The sequence below is a fragment of the Rattus norvegicus genome, chromosome X (genome assembly GCF_021556685.1).
Source record: "Rattus norvegicus strain SHRSP/BbbUtx chromosome X, alternate assembly SHRSP_T2T, whole genome shotgun sequence".
NCBI lineage: Eukaryota > Metazoa > Chordata > Mammalia > Rodentia > Muridae > Rattus > Rattus norvegicus.
The window spans coordinates 42,782,706-42,805,726 of NC_141554.1; the positions used below are offsets into that span (position 1 = coordinate 42,782,706).

General features: G+C 42.2%; 1 protein-coding gene across 12 annotated transcripts in view; it reads right to left on the reverse strand.

Moving 5' to 3' along the window:
• Sh3kbp1 (SH3 domain-containing kinase-binding protein 1) overlaps nucleotides 1-23,021 on the reverse strand; it is a 344,981-nt gene that overhangs the window by 287,707 nt on the left and 34,253 nt on the right. For all 12 annotated transcript variants that reach the window (XM_087600881.1, XM_087600876.1, XM_087600870.1 and 9 more), the window contains exon 2: nucleotides 5,411-5,568. In XM_087600881.1, coding sequence (XP_087457007.1) covers nucleotides 5,411-5,568 — 158 coding nt within the window. The remainder of the gene's footprint in view (nucleotides 1-5,410; nucleotides 5,569-23,021) is intronic.

A 23,021-nucleotide genomic window follows, 5' to 3' on the forward strand; every position in this document is an offset into this window, starting at 1 on the left:
TACCAGAGCTCCCAGGGACTAAACCACTACCCAAAGAGTACACATGGACAGACACATGACTCCAGCTGCATATGTAGCAAAGAATGGTATTGTCTGGCATCAATGGGAGGAGAAGCCCTTGGTCCTGTGAAGGCTCGTTCACACTGTGTAAGGGAATGCCAGGGTGTTGAGGTTAGAGTGGGAGCATCCTCAAAGAAGCAGGGGGGTGGGGAGAAAGGGGATCACATTTGAAATGTAAATACATAAAATATCCAAGAAAAATAAAATTTAAAAAACTCAAACAGCCATTAAACAAAAGAGGGTTTTGATAAATTATGATATATTCATTATCGTGTAAAACTATATGGCAATAATTAAGTAGTGATACATGCAACAATTTCTTTTCTTATATAACCTTGCAATGCTCTTACAGCCCTACTTACATGCCAATTCAAGCATGGGAACACTAACTATCATAATAGGTTGACTACCTGGGGATGGGGGGGAAATGTCTAGGAAAAATCAAGAGAAGTTTATGGGATGAGAGATGGCCAAAACAGTATTGGTCTTGATAGTGGCTGTAAAGGTACATTCTGATATAAAAACAAAAATCATAATGGATGCGAATGACATTCATTTTATTCTATGTAAATTTTATCTTTTAAATAAATTAATTTTTTGAAGAGCCAAACATCCTAAACATATATCAGTATATGGTAATTAATAGAGATCCAGCACTGATCAACATGCAGAGGATAAGTGACTAGAGTGTTCAGCCCTGAGTGGGACATCTATTATCACATTCTGTCATGGTTTGAATAAAATGGCCCCCATAGGCCCATAGGGAGTGGCACCATTGGAAGGCGTGGCCTTGTTGGAGTAGGTGTGGTTTTGTTGGAGGAAGTGGGGGTGGGCTTTGAGGTCTCAGATGCTCAAACTTGGCTAGTGTGTCACTGTTACTTCCTCCTGTCTGCAGATCCAGATGTAGAACTCTCAGCTACCTCTCCAGCACCATGGCCTACATGCTACCATGTTTCCCGCCCTGATGGTAATGGACTAAAAAGCCAGCCCCAATTAAATGCTTTCCTTTATAAGAATTGCCAGGGTTGTGGTGCTTCTTCACAGCAAAAGAAACCCTAACTAAGACATACTCCCTCCCCACCCCCAAAGCTTAGGGATCATCATGGAAGACAGGGCAGACAGACTAAAAAAGCCAGTAGTAGTAGACACCTACATAAAACAGTATTTGCAGGGCATGACAACACCATTGTACAAATGGACTCACAGAGCCATGACTGCATGTACAAAATCAAGAAACTCTGAATACCAACATGGATAAGGGCCAGCTCCTGAAGTTTCCGTCCTATTGAAGTAGCTATTACCAAGTAATGGATCCTGAGGGAGGAAGAGTGGGTCTTCTTCAGGGATTCGGCCCCTGAGATCCATGTAGGCAGTACTAAATGGACTCCATGATTTTTCTTAAAAAGGACAGAATATATGCAGGTGAGAAGGGGAAGTAGCAGGAAAGATAGGGGAGGAATTGGCAGGGAGGGAATGGAAAGGTATATTTGATCTAAACATCATATCCTATATGAAATTTTCAAACAATAAAAAAGAGATTCTAAGAAAAGAAGTAGGAAAGAGGGAGTGCAGAAAAGAGATGGATCTGAAAAGATTCTGACCTATTTAATGTAAATGAATAGAATCAACTAAAGAAAAGTGGGACAAAGAAACAAACAGACACACTAAGAGCTAGCAAAGGATCACCCTGTTCTGAATAATGAGATGAGTGAACACAGAGCACACCGCAAATATGGTAGAGATGCTTGACTGAGGGAATTGAAGGGAGTCTCTGAAAGCCATTATTTCAGGAAAATGTGCTCAAATGGGGCACTAGGGATTTGATAAAGGAACTGAGAAAGTACTTAAGGCAGCTCTCTGATGGTGATAACATCAACAGAGGCACACAAATAAATGATGGGACTCCACAAGATTACTTAATTTGATCCGAGACAAATTAATTCTTAAGCTAAATAAAATATTCAAAACTGGCAGATGCATGCCAATATGATTGTTATTGCTTAAAAACACATTTTCTTTTGAAAATTCGCTACAGGAGTTTGAATTGTTGTTAAACTCCTTTGCATCCACCTACTGAGTTTTGAATAATAAGCCTAAGGGTGAAGACTTGAAAATACACTCAGCCATCAAAAAGAATCCAAATTTCCATAGTTAGTGACAGCCACAAGTGGTGTGGCCCCCAGACATTTCTAATCCATCTACCATAGGTGGGCCAAGTGCCTCCCTAGAATGTGACTTCCTTTCACTGAACAAGGACTCAAGCCTAGGTTAGTAGACAACTGATTTGAAAAGACAAAGAGAGAAGGCCATTCCTTTATGTAGTAACAGGATGAAAGGCACACTTAATAGCTGGCTGCCACTATGCTCAAGGATTGCCAGTTTAGTGCCATTTAATCCCCAGAGCAGTCAATGAGGGAGTTGGGCTTATAAAAGGAAATAGCATGCTCAGATCTGGGGCCAGATTAATAAACAGATTTTTCAATCAGATAAAGTAAAGAAACACCTTAGGACAGTAGCAAAGTTCTAAAGACAAAGGCCCCAGGAATCGTGGAGGAAAGAGGACTTGAATATGAGCAGCCAGTTCTCTGGTTATGGAATACAGGCAGCTGATAACTGTGTATTAGCCCAAAAGTTCGGATTACCCAAGATACAATCCACAGACTACATGCAGTTCAAGAAGAAAGATGACCAAAGTCTTTATGAAAGGGGGAACAAAAATATTTGTTATATAATAGGAGGAGATATGGAGACAAAGTTTGGAGCAGAGACTGAAGGAATGGCCATTCAGAGCCTGCCCCACCTGGGGATGCAGGCCATATATATACATACAGTTACCCAAACTAGACAATATTGATGAACCCAAGAAGTACATGCTCACAAGAGCCTGATATAGCTGTCTCCTGAAAGGCTCTGCCAGAGCGTGACAAATACAGAGTTGGATGCTCACAGCTAACCATTGAACTGAGAACAGGGTCTCCATTGGAGGAGTTAGAGAAAGGATTGAAGGAGCTGAAGGGGTTTGCAACCCCATAAGAACAACAATACCAGCCAACCAGAGCTCCCAGGGACTAAACCACTACCCAAAGACTATACATGGACAGACTCATGGCTCCAGCTGCATATGTAGCAGAGGATGGCCTTGTTGGGCACCAATGGAAGGAGAAGCCCTTGGACCTGTCAAGGCTGGACCCCATAGTGTAGGGAGATGTCAGAGTGGGGAGGTGGGAAGGGGGCTGGTTGAGGAGGGGGAACACCCTTATAGAAGAAGGGGAGGGGCATGGGATAGGGGGCTTATGTCTGGGAAACCAGGAAAGGGAATAACATTTGAAATGTAAATAAAAAATATCTAATAAAAAAACAAAACAAACAAACGAAAGGTATACAGGCATCCCAGGGCCACCCCACATATAGGAGTATAAGGAGTAGCCCCAGATCTCTGTGCTCTCCCTCCCTTCTGTCTTACCTTCAAGCACCCCTGGAGCCAAAGCCCATTACATGTAGGGGTCTGCAGTCGATGGTTCCCAAGTCTAAGCCAAGGCAGTGAAGGACTACCTGACCAAAAGGACCATATCACCCCTACATCACAGGGAAAGCACCTTCCGTTCAGCAGTGCTGCCAAAGGGAGGAGGGTCACTGACTAGACTCTGGATAATTTCTACCCTGGTTCCTATCTGTCTTCCACAACCCCTCTTAGCATATGAAGACTGAGCCCAAAACCAATTCTAAAGGTTTGCTCAATGCCTTCCAATTCAGTTCTCTGTATCTGTGGTTAGAAGCCAGGGGCTACTAAGCTAATAAAGGACCCTAAACACCTCTAGAACAGAATTTGCCTTCTAAACTGAAGCTCACAGGGGAGTCTCTTCTTCCCATGCTCCTCTTCTTTTCCCGTCCCCTACATCTTTCTCACACTTCTCCACCCTTTCCTGAGGCCCATTCTCCTTCCCAGGGTTTTCTTCTCTCTCTGCCACATCCTCTGCCCCATTATTTCCTCCTTCATTTTCACCCCAAGCACTGGCCCCTCCTTTGGGAAACCTCTCCTTTCACATTCAAGTTTGGCCTAACTTCAAGAACAGTCCTTTTCCAAAGTGGTAAGATTTGTTTGGAAAGGCCCAAGAATTACCTCTCAGTTAGACATCAACAGAGTCAATCAGTGGTAGCCCAAAAGTTGTGCTTTCCTACCCCAAGAATGGGAGGAAGGCCTGGTTCCAGCATAGTCTCAACATTCCTACCACAGGAAGCCAAAGTAAGGTTTATCAGCATATTTCAGCTGAACTCTGCTCCCAGCTTTCTGTACACCGAAAGCGAAGAGAAAGAGAGATTGACATGGCCATCTGGGGGCAAGATCCTGAAGAGAAACTGAATTGGACTCCTATTCAGTTAAGATTCCCACAGGGTAAAGGTAGGAGGCCCAAGCACTGGAAACTTGTAGTTCTTTACATGGTTTCACCAACAACCCCTAGAAAGCCTTCCCACCCAGCCCTTGAGGCTCCTATGAGGGGACTACATAATTCTCTGGGTCCAAGATTTCCCAAAAAACTACTCTATACAGGCACGGCACACCCCTAAATATGGTCTGGTACCACAGAGAACTCAGTTACAGGTCTGGGGATTCTCCAAGAATGGAGGGCAATCATCTCTTCTCCAGAATGGGACTGGAAGTTTATGGTACTATGTCTTTTAGACCCGGTTTAATATTTCCCACAGGCAACCTCTCCTTAACCTCCAAACTCACACTATTGTTCACAACAACTGAGACACATCATTTATTAACAGGAATGAGAGACCCTTTCTAATTAAGCCCTAAATGAGTTTGACCACGGGCATAGGTTTCAAAATCTTCCTAACAAAATAGATGTTATTCAATGCTTCATAGCCATAAACGAGAAAAGGGAAATGAAACTGCTCCTATGACAAAGGCAAGCCTATGAGTAGAAAGTGGTAAAAAGCATCTTTTAGATTCTGCATTTGCCTTGAAGGTCACCAATGCACATGGCCAAGACTGAGTTTCCAATTCCCTTTTACGTGGAATGTAAAAAAGGAACACTCTTCTCAAACTCTTAAAGGATATAAACCAGACAATTTCCCACACTTTATATATTCTCAGCATTTTCTAAAAGGTGATAAACCATTGAGGGGAAGATCATTTCAGGTCTGAAAAGAAGTCACTTAAAAACAGATATCCCATATATATGGAGTAAAATTATACGTGCTCTTTTTGACACCACCCAGGAGATCAAGTTCCCAGTGAAGTCCTAAGTGCCCTGTGCATGTTATTGTCATGGCCCCCACAACCTTTTGGTCAGTAAAGCCCACACAGAAAATAGAAAAAAGGGATTGGCTTTGTACTCACTCTTACAAAGTTGTCAGGGAACAAACCTCTCCTGCCGTTGATCTGTCCCTCCCACCAGCCTCCATCCTCCTTCCTGATGTTGGTGATGACCTCACCCACGCTGATCGTCAGCTCATCATCATGCTGGGCCTGGTAATCAAACTCCACTATGGCCTCCACTGCAAAGGAAGAGAAAACAAAAGAGCAACTTAGGGTCAGCTGTCTTAGAAGTCTGGCTCCAGCATCCCCTGCAAGACCACAGGCAAACTGATTTTGGTTAACCTGAAGCCTACATAGCACAGAAACCACAAAGAACACTGGTCGTGGTCAGACATAGGCAAGGTAGCCTATGTCAGGGCCGGCAGGGACTTCAGAAGGGAAACCACAGTGGCCTAACAACACTTACCCAACACACAGGTTATGTGGCATCATTTCTTCAAGTGCAGAGACCAGAGACCACAAATAAGAGACACTGCATCTGGGCCTCTCTTCACCTGGCCAGTGCTACCTAATTCTGTCATGTTAATGTTCTTGGACCTAAGCTGCACAAAATATGGGTTACAATTCCCATGATACACAGATGATAGCTATCTTTTATGACTGCATATGGAACTAAAGACACATATAGAATAGAGGGCACCACTGGTTGAACTAATGTCTCCGATTGCCCACCTCAGAAGCACTACTGCCTCAACAGGTCAGTTCTCAGACAGTAGGACCATATTACACTATCTTCTCAATGGCAAAGGAACCGTCCGTCAACTTGGTATATACAAAGGTAACAGATGAGCAAGCTTTTTTGTTGACAAAGCACCAATGCAATTTGGTAAAAACTAACCAGACATTGGTTGACTTACTCATAGAGCAGTTACAAGATCCCTCTCGAATCTGAGGTCTTCTTTGTGCACCTCAATCTAAGACAACATCAAATCTTGTGTCTTTTCTATTTGAAACCTCATATAAATGAATGAATAAAAAAGATGGTGAAAATTAGATGAAACCCCAAGTGGAAAATAAGCAACTTAATGAGTTATGAACAGATAAAGGCACAGGTAAATGAGTTAAATATGCATTACCAACATAAATGTGAACTCCCAAACTGTATATGTTTCTTTGGAGCTTGCTTGTAATATTTTATTAATATGTAATAGTCATACACATTAATGGGGTACAGTGTGATAATACAACTCATACACAGAACCTGCACTTATCAAATGGGGTAATTAGCACTTCCGTTCCCTTGTCATTTCTTTTTGGAGACTTTGAGTTCCTATTTTGGGATCTAAGAAAGCATGAAAGAAAATGTTAATGACTTAAGTTTTGAAAAAGATTTCTTAAATAGAAAACTAAAATGTACAAATGGTTCAAAACAAATTCAATACACGGAGATCACTTTTCATCGGGGACAAGGGATGGGGTGGGGAGGGGGGAAGGTCAGTAGGTCAGTGGGTCTCCTTCACATGGACTTTACATTTCTCTCAGAGGTTAAGTTCCCACCCCACTTCTGGTTCAGAATAGCTTGTCCTCCAGACTGACTATTCATGAAGGCAGTTAAACCAGCCAATAAGCTACTCCAGTAACTCAGGATAGAAGTGCCTTTTCCTAGATTGTTGTTTTATTACATAATCAGTTAATGTATTCTCCTGTCATAAATCTGTTCATGATGAAGTTTATTTGCAACCTATTGAAATCACTTATCCATGGAAAAGTGAATTATAAGCATATATATAAGAGCCCCTTTTGCCTTTTCATATGTTCCTGTATGCATGCAGGAACACTCCAGTTTCTCTGTACCTGCCCTGATCCCTAATAGTTAAAATGAACCATTACTTGGTGGACAAAGTGCTTCCTGTGCAAGCCTAAAGATCTGAGTTTGAGTCCTCAGAACCCATGTAAAGCTAAGCAAGGTAGTAGGCAGGAGGCAGAAACAGGAGAATATCCTAGAAGCTCATGGGCCAGCTAGCCTGGCCATGCACAACAGCAAACAACAAAAATGTGGCATTATCTCAAAACAAAATGGAAATTGAGGATTGACACCCAAGGGCGTCCTGTGATACACTATGACACAAACACACCTGAACTCATAAACACAAATATATACACACATGCACATTACACACACACACACACACACACACACACACACACACACACACACACACACACACACCAGTTACTCAGGAGGATGAGGCAGGAGGATTGTGAAGTCCAGTGCCTGTTTGGGCTATAAAGCAAGTTCAAAGCCAGTCTGCTCAACTTATTCAACTTATTTCGACCTCATGTCACAAATAAAAAAGTCAAAACCAGCTTTCAGCTAGGTACAGTCACACATTCCAATAGTACCAGCTACTCAGGGGGCTGAAGCAAAAGACCCAACAGTTCTTCCAGCCTGGGCAACCTTCATATCATTTATTTTTTAAAGTTTACTTAAACTAGAGATTGGTCTATTGAAACTGAGATTACAGTAACCTTTGTCCACATGCCAGATACTAAATTACCTTATTTCCCAATTAGGTAGCTTGATGCCCATCTCCTCAGGAAACCTGAAGCTCAACAAGAAAGTTAAGCTCATTTTCTAAGACAACATTTTCCGATAAGAGACACACCCACCTCAGGGATTTGCTGAGATGATGCTTGGAGAGAAAAGTTAAAATGCCTCTTCACATTCATTCTAAAAAGAGAAACTGCCAACTTCCCCACTATGCCACTTACAGAATGACCCTGCATCTTCATCTACTCTGTCAGACAGTCAGAGCCCTCCAAGGAGCAGAAGATGGTAACCTATGAGACAACTGAAGTAAGGCATGCTGGGCAAGGAACACAAGCCAGCGAGCTCTGCTAGAGCAAGCACCAGCTCTAGTAGCAAGGAGTGCACCCACAGCTCTGAGGTGCCTACGCCTCTTTAGAATTCTCATGCCTTTTAACTAAAATCACCCTCACTAAATGGATAAGCAGTTTGAACGATATGCCTGATGTAGAAACTATAGATTATTCAACTCAAGGCCATGTAAACAAGAAAATGTGAAGCTGCCACTTCAGCTCCCAGTGAGAGCTCTTTGACAGCCTTGTTAAGAGACAAACAGCAGCTTAAGCCAATCACATCTTACAGGAAAAATGACCAAACAAACTCTCCATGAGCATCAAGAAGACTGTAATATGGGCTTACACCCACCCTCCATGATAGAGCTATAACCGTCGGGCTATCCAGAGATTGACAGCATTTCAAAAGTAAGTACTTGACCCTTGGAGAACAGCTTTGGTTTTTTTTCTCCAAGCAAAGATGTGTTCTCCAAACTCTTTGCCATACAGAACTCATTTGCTTCCCAAAGGCTCACTGTCCCTAATAAAAGATAAGAGCTCCTCATACAGCAATATACAGAGTCATCTGACATATGAGTCTGGTCAATAAAACAATGGTGATGGAGAGATGAAAAGACTACCATCCATGGTCCCACAGTCTGTGTCTGATGTTCTCACAAAGAAGACATTCCTTAAAAAATGTATCCCTGACGAAATTTTAGATACCGAAACAATATTCTTTTTTTTTTTTTTTGAAAAGAAACCATGGAGTTGGAAAGGTGGCTCAGTGGTTAAGCACTCACTGCAATTCCAGCAGAACCAGGTTCAATTCCTTGTACCTATCCAACAGCTCACAACCATCTGTAACTCTAGTTCCAGGGGACAGGGGATCCAGACACAGTCTTCTGGCACTAGACACACATGCAGTGCACAAACCTATGTATCGGCACACACACACACACCTAAAATAAAAAATTTTAAGTGAAAGAAAAAAGAAACAAGGTCTAGGACTACAGTTCAGTGGTAGAACTCTTACCTAGCATGGACAGAACACATACATGAGATCTTAAGTTCATTCTCAGCACCATGGAAAAAAAAAAGACATACAAAACCATAAACTCAAGCTCCCCAAAACGGATCACATTAAACCAGGAAAGGAAATTCCTGCTCTAATTTTTTTTTCTGATGAGAGGAATTAAAATGTTGGGGAGGGCAACCTGAGAGAACTCAAATTATAGGTGTGCCTGCAGGAGATGAAGGCATCCCTAAAAAGAGACAAAGGCAGCTGTCGCCTGCCTCACTTAGATCCTGTAAACTTTCAAGAGCTCCAGACCTGACTAAAGTGTGGATTGCAGCCTTGCTTCTTCCTTCCTAAACAGCAGGGCACGGTTCCCTCTTCTCTACCTGAACTTTAGCAAGGTGACGTTAGAAGAAAACAAGTAGTCTGCTTCAAGTAGATGGCTACCAAGATGTGAACAGATGCCACCCCGTCTCTTTCCCTGTGTTGAAGGGCCTGCCTGCCTTAGGGGATAGCCACTATGTATGGTAAGGCTGGCCACATAAATGCACAATATTGAAGTCTTCTTTACAACAGACTGCCAAGCTGCCCGCTTTTTAATTTTCTCTAAACTCCCAGTTGAAAGACTGTTGTTCCCGGATCAAACAGAACTTAACAGTCTCTTTAACCTTTCCAGTCTCAAACGGTCCCTGATGACCTCTAAACAATGTACCTAGCTTCTCTAACCCCAGGCCTCTCTGGCTATGCCACTGAGTTCATCTGATGCTGTGGTGATGATTTATGGGTCCTCCTGGTGAGCTTCTAAATGCTTGCTGGGTGTGGATCACACTTAGTTTGTTCTACGGTGGCCACTGGGAGCATCCAGGGCATACACAGTAGGTGCCCAATGCAGACTTGATAATCCAACCACTCAGTAACTTACACTTTATATTGATAGATAGTTTCTGCCCAACAAAGGTACCTCTAAAATGTCAAGTGCCAATCTCATTTCTGCAAATTGAGTCATATTGTTCAGTGCACTAAGGGAGTTTGCTATTTAAAAGAACCTGTGGTTAATTCTTTTGTGACATGAATAATCACTTCCTGCTTTACCTTTCCTGTCGAGATGATTTTTTTTTAATATATCAGGTTTCTCTTAAGGTAAGAAAGCCGTGCCTGACTTTGGTAAGGGCGCCTAAGTCATGAACTCTGTCTCTCGTCCTCTTTTCCAAAGATTTGGGGTTTTTCTTCCCAACGTAATAGCGCAAGTTACAGTGGCTACTGAGTACATGAAGTGTGGCTTTGTGTGCATCAACATGTGCCACAGAAGTGTAACAAGGGGTCAGAGAGGTGGCTCAGCAGTTACGAGAACTGGCTGCTCTAGGGAATCCCACTTGGACCCTCAGGATCTACATGTTGGCTTACAACTACATGACTCCAATCCCAGGGACAGCCTATGCCCTCTTCTGGCTTCCATAGGCACTTCATACACAGAGCACACATACATACATGCAGGCAAAACACCTACACGTATTAAAACAATACGTTTCCAAAGGTACAAGGAGCACTGTCTGTTTGTTTGTGACAGTGTGTATGTGGCAGTCCAAGGACAACTTCCAAGAGTTGGTTCTCTCCTTCCACTATGTGGATCCCAGGGACCAGAGATGGTGAGGTTTGACAGCAAGTACCTTAACCCACCGAGTCATCTCACTGATCCCTACAACAGACACTTAGAAACTGCTTCCATTGCAAAGTAATGGCTCCTCACTTGGGCCCACAAGGGAAGTTAAAGGCAGGATGAAAGTCTGGCCATCTGCCTTTATTTTGCCTCCTTTACTGTGGATCGCCTGTTTACCTCTGCATGTAGGCTTGCTAATCACTCAAGAGTATCATCTAGAAACCCATGACACCTAACCTATCTCATTTCCCTTCAAGCCTCAAGGCTGACAGCCTGAAGATAGGAGTAACTGTGGTGTCTGACTGTCCACATCTTACAATGTCCTGTTCCACATACCAGAAAAGGCATCTAAACGTTTCAGTCACTGTTGTGAATCTGTTGTCACCTTAGTTTGCAGCAATAGCAAAAACTCCCTTCGACAGGCCACATCCCCACCCCAAATGGGAACTATTGTGTGTGGTGGCAAGGCTGGATCATGGATCAGACGTCATTACCTGCTGAAAGCCAGCTTTCCCTGTTAAGCAATGTGGCCTTCTTTGGGTCAAGTGTAGAATCAAAACTAAGACAGTGATCACTCCAACCCTGTGACCAAAACTGTTTAATTACGTGGCCTCTTGCCCCTAGCACAATTCTTAGTTAAACCTAAAGTTCGTGTCAGTACCCCAAAGAGAAACTAGGAACCGCTTGATCCCTTGGTTTGTTTTCCTTCCCAGTGTGCCACCTCAGTTTAATGGTTCTCTGCTCAGTACCATTGCTCGCCTGAATTGGAGGACTGAGACAAGCATTTGAGCCTAGGCCATGGGGGCGGCTGGAGCTCTTGCTCTAAGACTCCAATAGCAAAGAATACAAAGTGGCTGAACATTTTTTGTTACGCTGACTGCACTATCACATGATACTTTGGACATACTGGAGTAAATAAATATCGAGATTAATTTGAGCTATTTTAGCTTTATTAATGTGGCGCTTATAACAGTTTAAATTATATGTGTGGCTTGCATTCTATTTCTATTGAATAGAAATGGTCTAGAACAATGCTTACAAAAAAGCAGTAAAGGCCTCACACTACACAAACACGGCCAATATATTCACCAGACCCCGAGTTTGTGCTTCATCGACAGGAAGCTACAGGTAACTTTAGCAAACGAAGGTAAAACATTACCTACAATTTTTTTTTTTAAAATAGTACCCTTTGGGAAACCTTTGCTACATGAGCCCAAAATTAAAGCACTAGGCGAGGTAAAGTATCTCAGAGGTGTAATTAGGACAAAAGTAAACAAAATCCCATATTTAAAGACACTATAAATTACAAAATTTAAAAATGTCTCCCCATCAGAAAAAAACACCACCCTCCAGTTGCCTGCTGTGCCAGAAGCCAGCCTCCACAAGTTTGCTGTAACTACTGTCTGAAAAAAAAAAAAGCTACAGTTAGAAAAGATAGAGCCCCGGGAGATAAGAAATCTGCTTAGAAATGCTAACACTTCAGCCTTCCCTATCTCTGCCTTCAAACTTGCTGAATGTCTTCCCCCAAAAGACAAAATGGGTGTTTTTTTTTTTAACTGTTAGGTTGGCTAAGCCAGCTGTCAAGCAGCTTCGTGGTGAACTTGAAGCTGAGGCAATGATAAAGGCCCCCCTCTGTGGGACTCGACCCCTCCTCCCTTGCCGCAGTACTTCCTCTATCTTTGCCCCACTTAGAGCAGCATTTCAAGTTGGCTTACCCCCAAGCAGCCTGCAAGCCTTATCTGGGAAACGTCCCCATGTATCCCAGGACTCTGGCTCCCCTACATAGCATCCTATGTGACTCAATACATATGTGAATGAAGCAGGGAGCATGGAGGAGGATGGGAATTTCCAATGAACTTCCTCTGTTCTAGACACATACAGGTTGTCACAAAGGTCTCAGTAGGTGTTACTTTAAAGCTTAAGCTTTAATCATTTCAGAAGTAGAAATGTCACATGGTTGTGGGTTTACACTTTTTTCATTGTGCTCATTCTGATGAATACATTTTTTTTTAATTTTAAAGTTTTCTTTCCATCCTGTTTGATGACAGTATAGAAAATCAAGAAGTAATTCTCACCAGAAAGGATTTCATGAAAAAAAAAAGCATAATTGCTGATAGAAATAGCATCCGATGTCATCTTGTCAAATATATTTCCTAATTTTACAAGTGAAGAACCGAGGTCTAGAATGTTTTGTGACCAAGATTTGGCAACGCCTCTCTTCCAAATGACAGTTCTCAGGAGAGACGGTTGAATCCAAAGCAAACATTAGTAGTAATATAAACCAGCAAGACACAGACTTGGGCACCACTGGAAGCTCTTCTTCCTTTGCCTTCCCCCGTAGCAGAGTTCCTGCCATACCCAGAAGTCACAGCAATCAGGAACATATAAAAACCTATGTTCAAATCTAAAGAGACAGAAAATAGATGAACGGTTGCCTGAGGCCAGGGATGTGGACTGATTTAATGGGTATGAGGTAACTTTTGGGGTGATGAAGCATTTTAATCTTAAACTGGGGTAAGAATTGGACAATGCTATAAATTTATTAAAAAAATAACCTCACAGTATGCACTTCCATATGCAAAATGTTATAGCTAAATTTATCTTTTAAAGATAAAAGTGGAAACACAAAGTGACCCACATTTAGGAACTTGTAACTGTAGGTATTTTCTCAAGTAGTTGACTCTGTTGGTGCCCCGAGGGAGCCACCACTCTCCCCATCCAGGGAAGAAAGCCATTTGGAGAAGCTTCTCCTCCCCCATGAGATACAATCTGATGAGAATGCAGCTGACATGTCCAATACTCTGCCAGCCCATGCATGGGCACAGAAGCTAACTGATTGCCAGTAATGTGACAGCAGCTGGGGATGGCCAGAGTGCACGCTCCACCAGAGCCCTCAGAACGCAGCCTAGCTGCTCCTTTCCCTATACTTCTTCCACCACATAAACCACCCCAGAGCCTTTACCTTCTCTGGTTAAGAGACACTTGGTTTCTGTTACTTTTAACTAACAGACTCATGCACCAAGTTCTTCCCTACAGAAGGTCAAGTTCTCTCATTAAGGTCTCCCACTATTCAATGTTCTCTCATTAAGGTCTCAGGCTAGGGGCTTAGGGACCTGAATTTCCCCGGCTTGTGGGAACAAGGACTATGGGGTTCTGTACACAACAAGCTGATCTCCATTTGTGGTTTTTTGTGATCTTCATGAATGCACTACCAATGGGCACAGAGCCAATAAAGGCATGATTCCCAAGGCCTGACTCTGGTAGGAAATTAACAGCAGCTTCTCTGAGGAAGAGAGGCTCAGAACTCGGATCCCAGTGACAGAGCCACTGGGTATGGACTCTCTATCTGCAAGAAGGAACAAGGACACGGCAGGATGGCTTCTTATAGGGTGCTGCAAGGTCTGTCATGGGGCCAAGAACAGCTCAAAGGACTAATTGGGCGGCAGCAGGGGATGGGGGAGAGGCTGTGAATCAACACAGAACAGAGAAAAACTCCCACCACTTCCTGAATGAAACTATCCCTGTCACTCCCAGACCACCAGCATCTTTTACAGGTAATATGAGCTATAAGAAAACACTTGATAGCCCTAAAAGTGAATTCCAGTCTACATTATTTACTATTTTATGGCATGAGGCAAAACACCTGGCCTGAGTTCACAGTTTTGTTTGTAATATTGGAAGAGGGTCTGACCCAAGGATAACAGATGAACACGGAAACATCCTATATACAAAAGCTGCTCTATCAACTGGTAGCCACTAATCTCACAGACTATTCCCATTCTTTTTTTTTTTTTTTTGGTTCTTTTTTTCGGAGCTGGGGACCGAACCCAGGGCCTTGCGCTTCCTAGGTAAGCGCTCTACCACTGAGCTAAATCCCCAGCCCCGACTATTCCCATTCTTTACTGTGAGATATTCTCTGTGCATCTGCCTTCCTCACTGCCTCCTTACTGGGAACCCTTACAATGGAGATCTCAGTATAATCTCTTCCTTGTCTAAGATCAAGCCCATAGAAGGTACTCAGTCAATGCTGCTGATCAAGTCTATCAGCTCAACTCCAGGAGTGCCCCAAGAGGACATGCATTTCAAACTCTATCTTCTTATTCAGCATAAAAAGACACAGTACCAAATGTGAGCTTTTCTTTGAAGGCTAAAAGAACCCACAATTAACATGACCAGGAATCTACAAAGTATGACTGACCAGCCTGAGTGTCAAATGCTACTGTGATCAGCTTTAATTCTATTCCCTCCTCTGCCTTGACTATTGTTCCCAACAGCAGAGGAGAATCCAATCAAAGTTCAGAACACACAAGGCTGGGCGTAGACAGGAAAGAGCTCAGAAAGCCTTGGGGCCTCTGGTGGCTCACAGCCTGTACTCTGAAGCCACAGGCTCTCCACAGCCTGGCCCTAGAACTCACACACCCAAGAGCATAGGAACAATGCATTATTAAACACTTCAGAGTTGAAACTAACTCTTGTAAATGGAGCACGCTGCTCTTCTCAAAGATGCATTAGATACTGGGTAAGAGCGAGTTGACCAGGAAAAGGGGATTTTTTTTAAGGGAAAAAGCACAGAAAGTGGGTGTAGATGGATTTGAAGATTAAGAAGACAGTGTAGAATAAAGATTGTTTGTTATAATAAGTATAGAGGATGCCCTCTACAGAAGCCATTCAGGGACAAGTAAATAGCCTCTTCACAAACTAATTTAGTAAGAAGTCAGTTTAGTCAAAACACTTAAGGAAGATATAATCTTTTTTATTCAAGGATAAGAAAGAATGCCCATGAACAGAGCTTTATCTGAGTAATGTTTAAAGTAATAAAACAGCTTAAAGATATGCAGCTTTTCATGATTTTATAATGACACTCTGAATCCCACATTCCAAAGAGAGCCGGACTGCTTCCTGATTAGAATACAATCGCCCATATTTCCCAAAGATTTGGGACCAAGTAGAATATGTAAACTTTAAACAGAAGAACAGACAAATGTCCGCTTATATCGATTAATTACAGGTTATGCAAAATAAAATGAGAAAGCATTGCTTCTCCTTCCACCACGGGACCTCATTTTGTGAGTTAATTTTCTTCAACGGACTGTTTAAGGATGGTTGAAATATATTTGATTGTGGCTAATGCCTCTAAAAGGCTTTGCTTAAACTATTTTATTGCAGATGTATTCCTAGAGCCTGGACGTGGAAGAGACTGTAAGGACTGTACCAATGTGACTCTGGCTTTTCTGGAGGAGAGTATAAAGAGGATGGGGAGAGGGTTTGACACGTGGACATGTGTGCTTCAGGAGAGCTAAGCCGAGCTGCAAGAGGCCACATCCAGGTCAAGAGGAGAGAAGTTAAGAGCATTTCAACAGGAAAACATGCTGAGCAGGAGCAATCAGAGCTAGAGCAAGGGCTGAGTCACAGAATAGCCTGTGTTAACAAAAGACCCAGTGTCTGCTAAGAGGGAAAGTAGAGAGTAAGTTGAGAGGAAACCACACTGACCCTTCCTTGCCTTCCTCAAGCATATTTAAAGTCCTCTTTCAAAGAAGTTTCATTACTACCACCCCCTTCCCCCAGCACATACCCATTGTAGGAATTCTGCTACAGTTGTGGAATTTTGCTACTGGAAGTCCCTAGAAGGCAGAAGACACCTAAAACTGAAGCTTGTGTCAATAACTTATCTGCCTTGCAAGTCAAGGACCAGAGTTGGCTTCCCAAAATCCACATTAAAAGACAACATGGTGCTAGGCGCTTGTTGCTAGAGAAGTAAACCCCTGGGACTTGTTGGCCAGCCTAGTTAACCTACCTGACAAATTCCTGGCCAGTGAGATGCTTGTCTCAGAGAAAGAAAGAGAGAGAGAGAGGCAGAGAGGCAGAGAGAGAGACAGAGAGAGACAGAGAGACAGAGAGACAGAGAGACAGAGGGACAGAGGGACAGAAATAGAGAGACCAAGAGGAGAGGAGAGGAGAGGAGAAGAGAGGAGAGGAGAGGAGAGGAGAGGAGTTGACAGTGCCGGAGGAATGACACGCAGGGATATACTTTAGTGAGTATGTATGTATACATCCAGGCACTCAAGACATGCTTGTCACTGAGTGGAGAGAAACACAAGGATGAATTGGATGAAAAGTTGAGAATCCAAGAAAATGGAGTCTGAACCAAAGCTAAAGGCAGATGATAACGGCATAACCGTGACTCTTCAAAGCAGCCTACAAATGCGAACTGTCACAAGCATAACTACTTTGAGTCACTAACATCTAATCAAGAGAGAACATCTAGTATGTTTGCAACTCTATACTGGGAAAGGTTATTAGGACACACTGGACAGTTCATGACAAGTTTCATTAATGATGCTTCATAGTGGCTGTGAGTTTATCCAAGTGAAGTACTCCCAGTTTGAGAGTCATTGTAGTTAATGTTTTTACTATTTAAATAATCTGAACTAAGAGCTAATAAGCAAGAGCTATTTTATGTGTATCTTCTTAATCAGTTTTATTGTAAATGCTCGGCCAGTGTATGAGAAAATCACTTAGTAAGTGTGCATCTCAGAGTATTATAAAACAGAAGTGGATCAAAGCCCAATACTTTCCTTTCCTGTAAAGTGTATATATAGTTTAAAGGTAGACAAATAGGGGGCTGAAGTGATGCCTTGGTGGTTAAGAGCACATACATGGGGGGCTGGGGATTTAGCTCAGTGGTAGAGCGCTTACCTAGGAAGCGCAAGGCCCTGGGTTCGGTCCCCAGCTCCGAAAAAAAGAACCAAAAAAAAAAAAAAAAAAGAGCACATACATGGTAGCTCACAGCCATCCATAACTCCAGTTCCAAAGCCTTCTTCTGACCTCTGCAAGGACATACATGATCTATATACATATATACATGCAGGCAAAACACCTATGCACATAAAATAGATAAATTTCTAAAAGGTAAAGTTAGACAAATAGAGTAAGATCTAAAGAAGCCGATCAAACCATTTCCAAAGTTGAAACACACCCTAATAAAAATAAATAGATCAAAGATCAACAGCAAGCACATTAGAGATTTCTAGGATACCTTTTCCCAAGACAATTTACATTTAAATTTCTCACTAAAAGGAAGTCAGGCAGTAGGAATGAGTGATTTTGAATAAGGAACAATAAAGACATTGAACTCTGACCTTGCCACCACACCATGAGAAAACAAAGAAGCTATTAGAGGAGTGCTGAGGAGAAGGCCCGGTGAGCACAGTGCTTGCTATGCAAGCATGAGGACTTGAGTTCAGATCCCCAGCACCCACATAAAAAGCCAGGTGCAGTGGCACATATGTAATACCCGCACTAGGAGGCAAATGCCTAGAGCTCATCGGCCAGCAAGCAATTAGTGAAAAAAGGAAATAAGGTTTAAAGAGAGCAAGGAAGAGTAGGTGAGAGGATTTGAAGGGAGAAAGGAGGAGAAATGTGGATTTATATTATAAACTCAAAAAATTAAAGAAAAAGAACAAATAATAAGATTTTTAAAAAAGTAAAGTTATTGGGTGTGTACACACCTTTAATCCCAGCACTTGAGAGGCAGAGAGGCAGGTGGTTCCCTTTGAGTTTTTCAGGACAGCCAGAGATACGTAATAAAGAAATGTTGTCTCAAAAGACAAACAACAGAAATGTAAAGTGGAGAGCAGAGACACCTGCTGCCAATCTCTGCCCCCTCATACATGCATAAACACATACATAGAAACATGTACACACATTGACACACACAAAGACTACTACCTTTGCAAGATGCTGGTGAACCAATTCATTACTATGAAAAGTAGTAAATAAGGTAAGAATCAAAATATCTGTCCTGCCTTTCCTATATAAATTCAGGATAATGGCTATATAGCAGATAGAAAATGGATACAGGATGAGAGAATTACACAACCTCAAATGTAACCAAGAGCTTAGACAATGGTCAGGAACAAAAAGATGGATGACCAGACATCACTAGCCATATGACAGAAACTTATGTCACCAAGTGTGGAATATGCTTACCTGTTAGCTGAACTTAAACTGGATCAAATTCCCAAATTGACCACCAGATCACAAGGGATACTGGGGGAGGGGGAGAGGCAGTCCCAGACATATACTAAATACCACCCTAAGGGTGCAGGCCACAAAATCCATGCTGAAGTAAGCATCAGAGGCAAATGACTTGGTTTCTTTAACACTCTCCCCACTGCCCAAATCACAAAGATGAAATGAGAGGGGAACAACACTCAACATCAACAAACTATGAGGCATGGCCCTTCCAATGCTAATTGCAACCAAATGCCTTAAGTATTTTAACTACTGGGTGCCTAACAGCGATATGTAAATGTAGTTAGCTGCCAGTGGGTATAAAAGACTCTTCGGATGGTGGTTTTGAAAAGTCTTTATCTTTACAAAATACATGGCAGAGCATTTCTAGATTGTTGAGGTCACCTTAACAAGCAAGTAGAAGAGTCATGCTCTCTCCTGGCTGCAACAGATGAAGGGCAAAACCTGAGTGTTACATAACTCCCGCTGGTATAATCACCATTTCAGAAGCAATCCAGATAACCATGTCTCTACATGGTAACATACCTAAAAGGAAAGGTGCTTTGTGGAGTTTGGGGGTTTGGTTGGTTGGCTGGTTGGTTGGCTGGTTGATTAGTATTTGAGGAGCTGGTGGTATGGGGCAGGTACCATTATTGGGTTGGTTTGGGGTCTCATTGTGTATCCCAGCTTGGCCTCAAATTCGCTATAGCGTCCAAACTGGTTTCAAATGCTTCATAGTTCCAGCTCAATTTCCTGAGTACCAAGATTATAAGCATATACCTGATTCAAAGACAATATTTTTAATAAACCATTGATTGATTGATTGATTTTCTATATGAGTGCTCTGTATGAATGTATATTGCATGACAGAAGAAAGCATCAGATCACATTATAGATAGCTGTGAGCCACCATGTAGTTGTTGGGAATTGAACTCAGAGTCTCTGGAAGAACAGCTAGCATTCTTAACCGCTAAGCCATCTCTCCCACCCTTAGACAGGATCTTTTTAAGCTTCAGGACACTGACAGACAGAGAGACTTCAAATACTTGAGTTTATTATTAAGGACACTAGCTATCTAGAGATATCTTAAAATAAAGAAATTATGCAAAACTAACTTCCTTTCCAGTACTATAGTTCATTTTCTATGGCTTATAAAATAGAACATAATATCAAATAAAATTGTACTCATTCCTCTGTAAAAGATGCACTCAGAATATATCCTGAGATTCTTCTGGCAGAGTGAAAAACAATTCTCTTTGGATGTTGCTTAGTGATCAATCCTAATTCCTTCTGTTGTGCTTTTAGACTAGGTCTAGCTATGGAGTCTGGCTTGGTACTCACTATATAGACCAGGCCAGTCTTGAGCTAGCAGCCCTAATTCTGGGCTACCAGTACCAGTGTTCTGGGTGCTAGGATTACAGGCATGTTCTATCATTGTCAGCCTAATTTCTTTTTCAAGATATACTTTTGGCCACTTAAAAAATAACAAACAGAGCTGGAGAGATGACTCAACAGTTAAGAGCATTTGCTGCTCTTTCAGAGGACCTAAGTTTGGTTCCCAGCACCTATATAAGGCAGCTCATAACCACATATAACTCTAGCTCCAGGGGATCAAATGCACATTTCTGGCCTCCACAGGTACCAAGCACATATGTAGTACATATGTGTGGAAAAAATACCCACACACATAAAAAATAATATCATCAGTTGATTTTTCTCATGTCTTAAAAAACTTAAGTATACTCAAATATGTTCTATACCACATCTGTTGTATAGACTCTGGACAAGGCCAACTCCGTATATATCTTAGACCTGGGCCTCTTCTGTAATGTGTTACACAAGGAAGGCTATGATTTGTGCTATATGGATATGGGTTTTTTGTTTGTATGTTTGTTTGGTTGGTACATTTTTGTTTGTTTGTTTGTTTGTTTGTTTGTTTGTTTGTTTGAGACAGGTTTTACCATGTCCCCTTGGCTGTCCTGAAACTCATCATGTAAAGCAGGCTGAACTTGGACTCATAAACATCTGCCTGCTTCTGCCTCCTGAGTACTGGGATTTAAAGGCCTGCACCACCATCCCCATGGTTATGGTTCTTAATAGAACTCTGATCTAAGAATCCATTTTGAAATACAACAGAAATGTGGTTGCTAGGTTTCACGTAAAATGTTTCCCCTAAGGCCCATGTATTAAAAGCTTGGTCCCAGTTTAGCACTACTAAGGGGTAATGTAACCTTTAAGAGATGGAGATTAGTAAGACATTTCATATCATTAGGGGCCTGCTGTTACAGGAAACTGTGAGACTAGTTTTTTCCTCTGGAAGCTGCCACTAGGTAAGTGATTTTGTTCCACCATGCCCTGATATGCTGCCACACCACAGTCCCCAAAACAATATGACTACATAAACTGAACCCCACAAAACTGTGAACCAAAACCTTTTCTCTTTAAGTTCATCTGCATTAGGTATTCATTACATTAACAGAAAGCTGACATATAAATCAATCATCTGGCTAGTCCTCAGAGCCCCACTCTCTGGGAACAAACCCCAGCAACTACAGCAGGTCTCCAAATATATGTATATCTGGACCTGCCTGATACACTTACCTTAACCACCCAGTAGCATCCCTTGACTTCCCCCAGACCTAAGAAATGGAGGTTGCTTTGTAACAAGCTCCACAGTATAGCTGGAGAAGTGCCGATCTATTCTGTACTCCCAGAGGTCCGCTTCAACCATGCAGAGAGATGCCTTGCCTGCCTCCCTCGCCACGGCTTGGTCCATCCATATCAGAATGGAAAGGCATCTCCACATGATTGAAGAGGACCCCCAGGAGAATCTATGTGCCTCTATCACTCTCAACTCCCTTTTCAGAAAGAAAAACATAAGTCTGCAACTAAACTAAATGCTCAGGGTATATATACTAGTATATCTGAGGCCTGGGGATTTTGGAGCATCTTCAGGAATCCAAGCCTCCAGGTCTACAAAATTACCACCAAAGAGGAAGCAGCTGGAAACTCCACATTAATCTAAAGGGATGACCCTTCCTCATTTCTCACTTGGGGAAACTGATCTAATACAATACGCACATCCAGAAAGTCCAGCAATGGTGGCACATGCCTTTGATCCCAGCACTTGAAAGTCAGAGGCAGGAGATCTCTGAGTTTGAGACCAGCCTGGTCTACAGAGTAAGGTCCAGGACAGCCAGAGATACACAGAAAAACCTTGTCTTGAAAAACCAATGATAATAATAAAACAAAAATTACACAGCAAGATATCCACCAGACTTTTTCATAAATGGAGTAATTACTAATCTTTATTCCAGATCTAATTCCAGTTGATTATTGCCTATGCCCTCCACTAGAAGGCAAACTAAAGGGTATATGTCTGCCATGTTTGCCTCCATATTCAGTGCTGCCCCCCGATACTTACCATATAGTGGGGATTTCATAAATATTAACTGAATAAAAAATATCCTTATATGCAGATATCAAGTGTCTTTATCCTTCTTGTATTGTTTAACTCTCCCCCATGTTCTTCAAGCATGGGACCCAAGCCTGGAGAAAAGGATCACCAGTTAAGATTACCTAAGATAAGTTCACAGCACCTATATGGTGGCTCACAACCACCTATAAATTAAGATACAGGACATCTAAAGCCTTCTCCAGGCCTCTGTGTGAATCTAGACTCATAGGAATACATGCATGCACACACACAAACACACACGCAATTTTCTTACCTTTTTATTCTTCGTGAATTTCACATCCTGCATCCCAATCCCACTCTTCTCCCCCATCCCTCCATATCTGCTCTTCACTCCTGCAACCTTTCCCCACAAAACGAAAATAAAAACAAGCAAGCAAAAAAAAAAAACCCATCTTACTATGGAACTTGAGATGTGTCACTGTGTGTCACACAGTATATACTCTTTCACCTAAACAGCTTTACTTGCAAACATTCATTGCAATGAGTCATTGGTCTGGTTCAAGGCCTCTGGCTTCTGCTACATTCTCAATACCAGATCCTCACTGGGATTGCTCTAGGACATCCTGCTGTTATCCTGTGCCATGGAGATCTTATAGCTTTGGTTCTCCAGGACCAGACCCTTCAAACAGTACAGCAGTTCATAGAGGGGGAGATGCTGGGGTAGGCT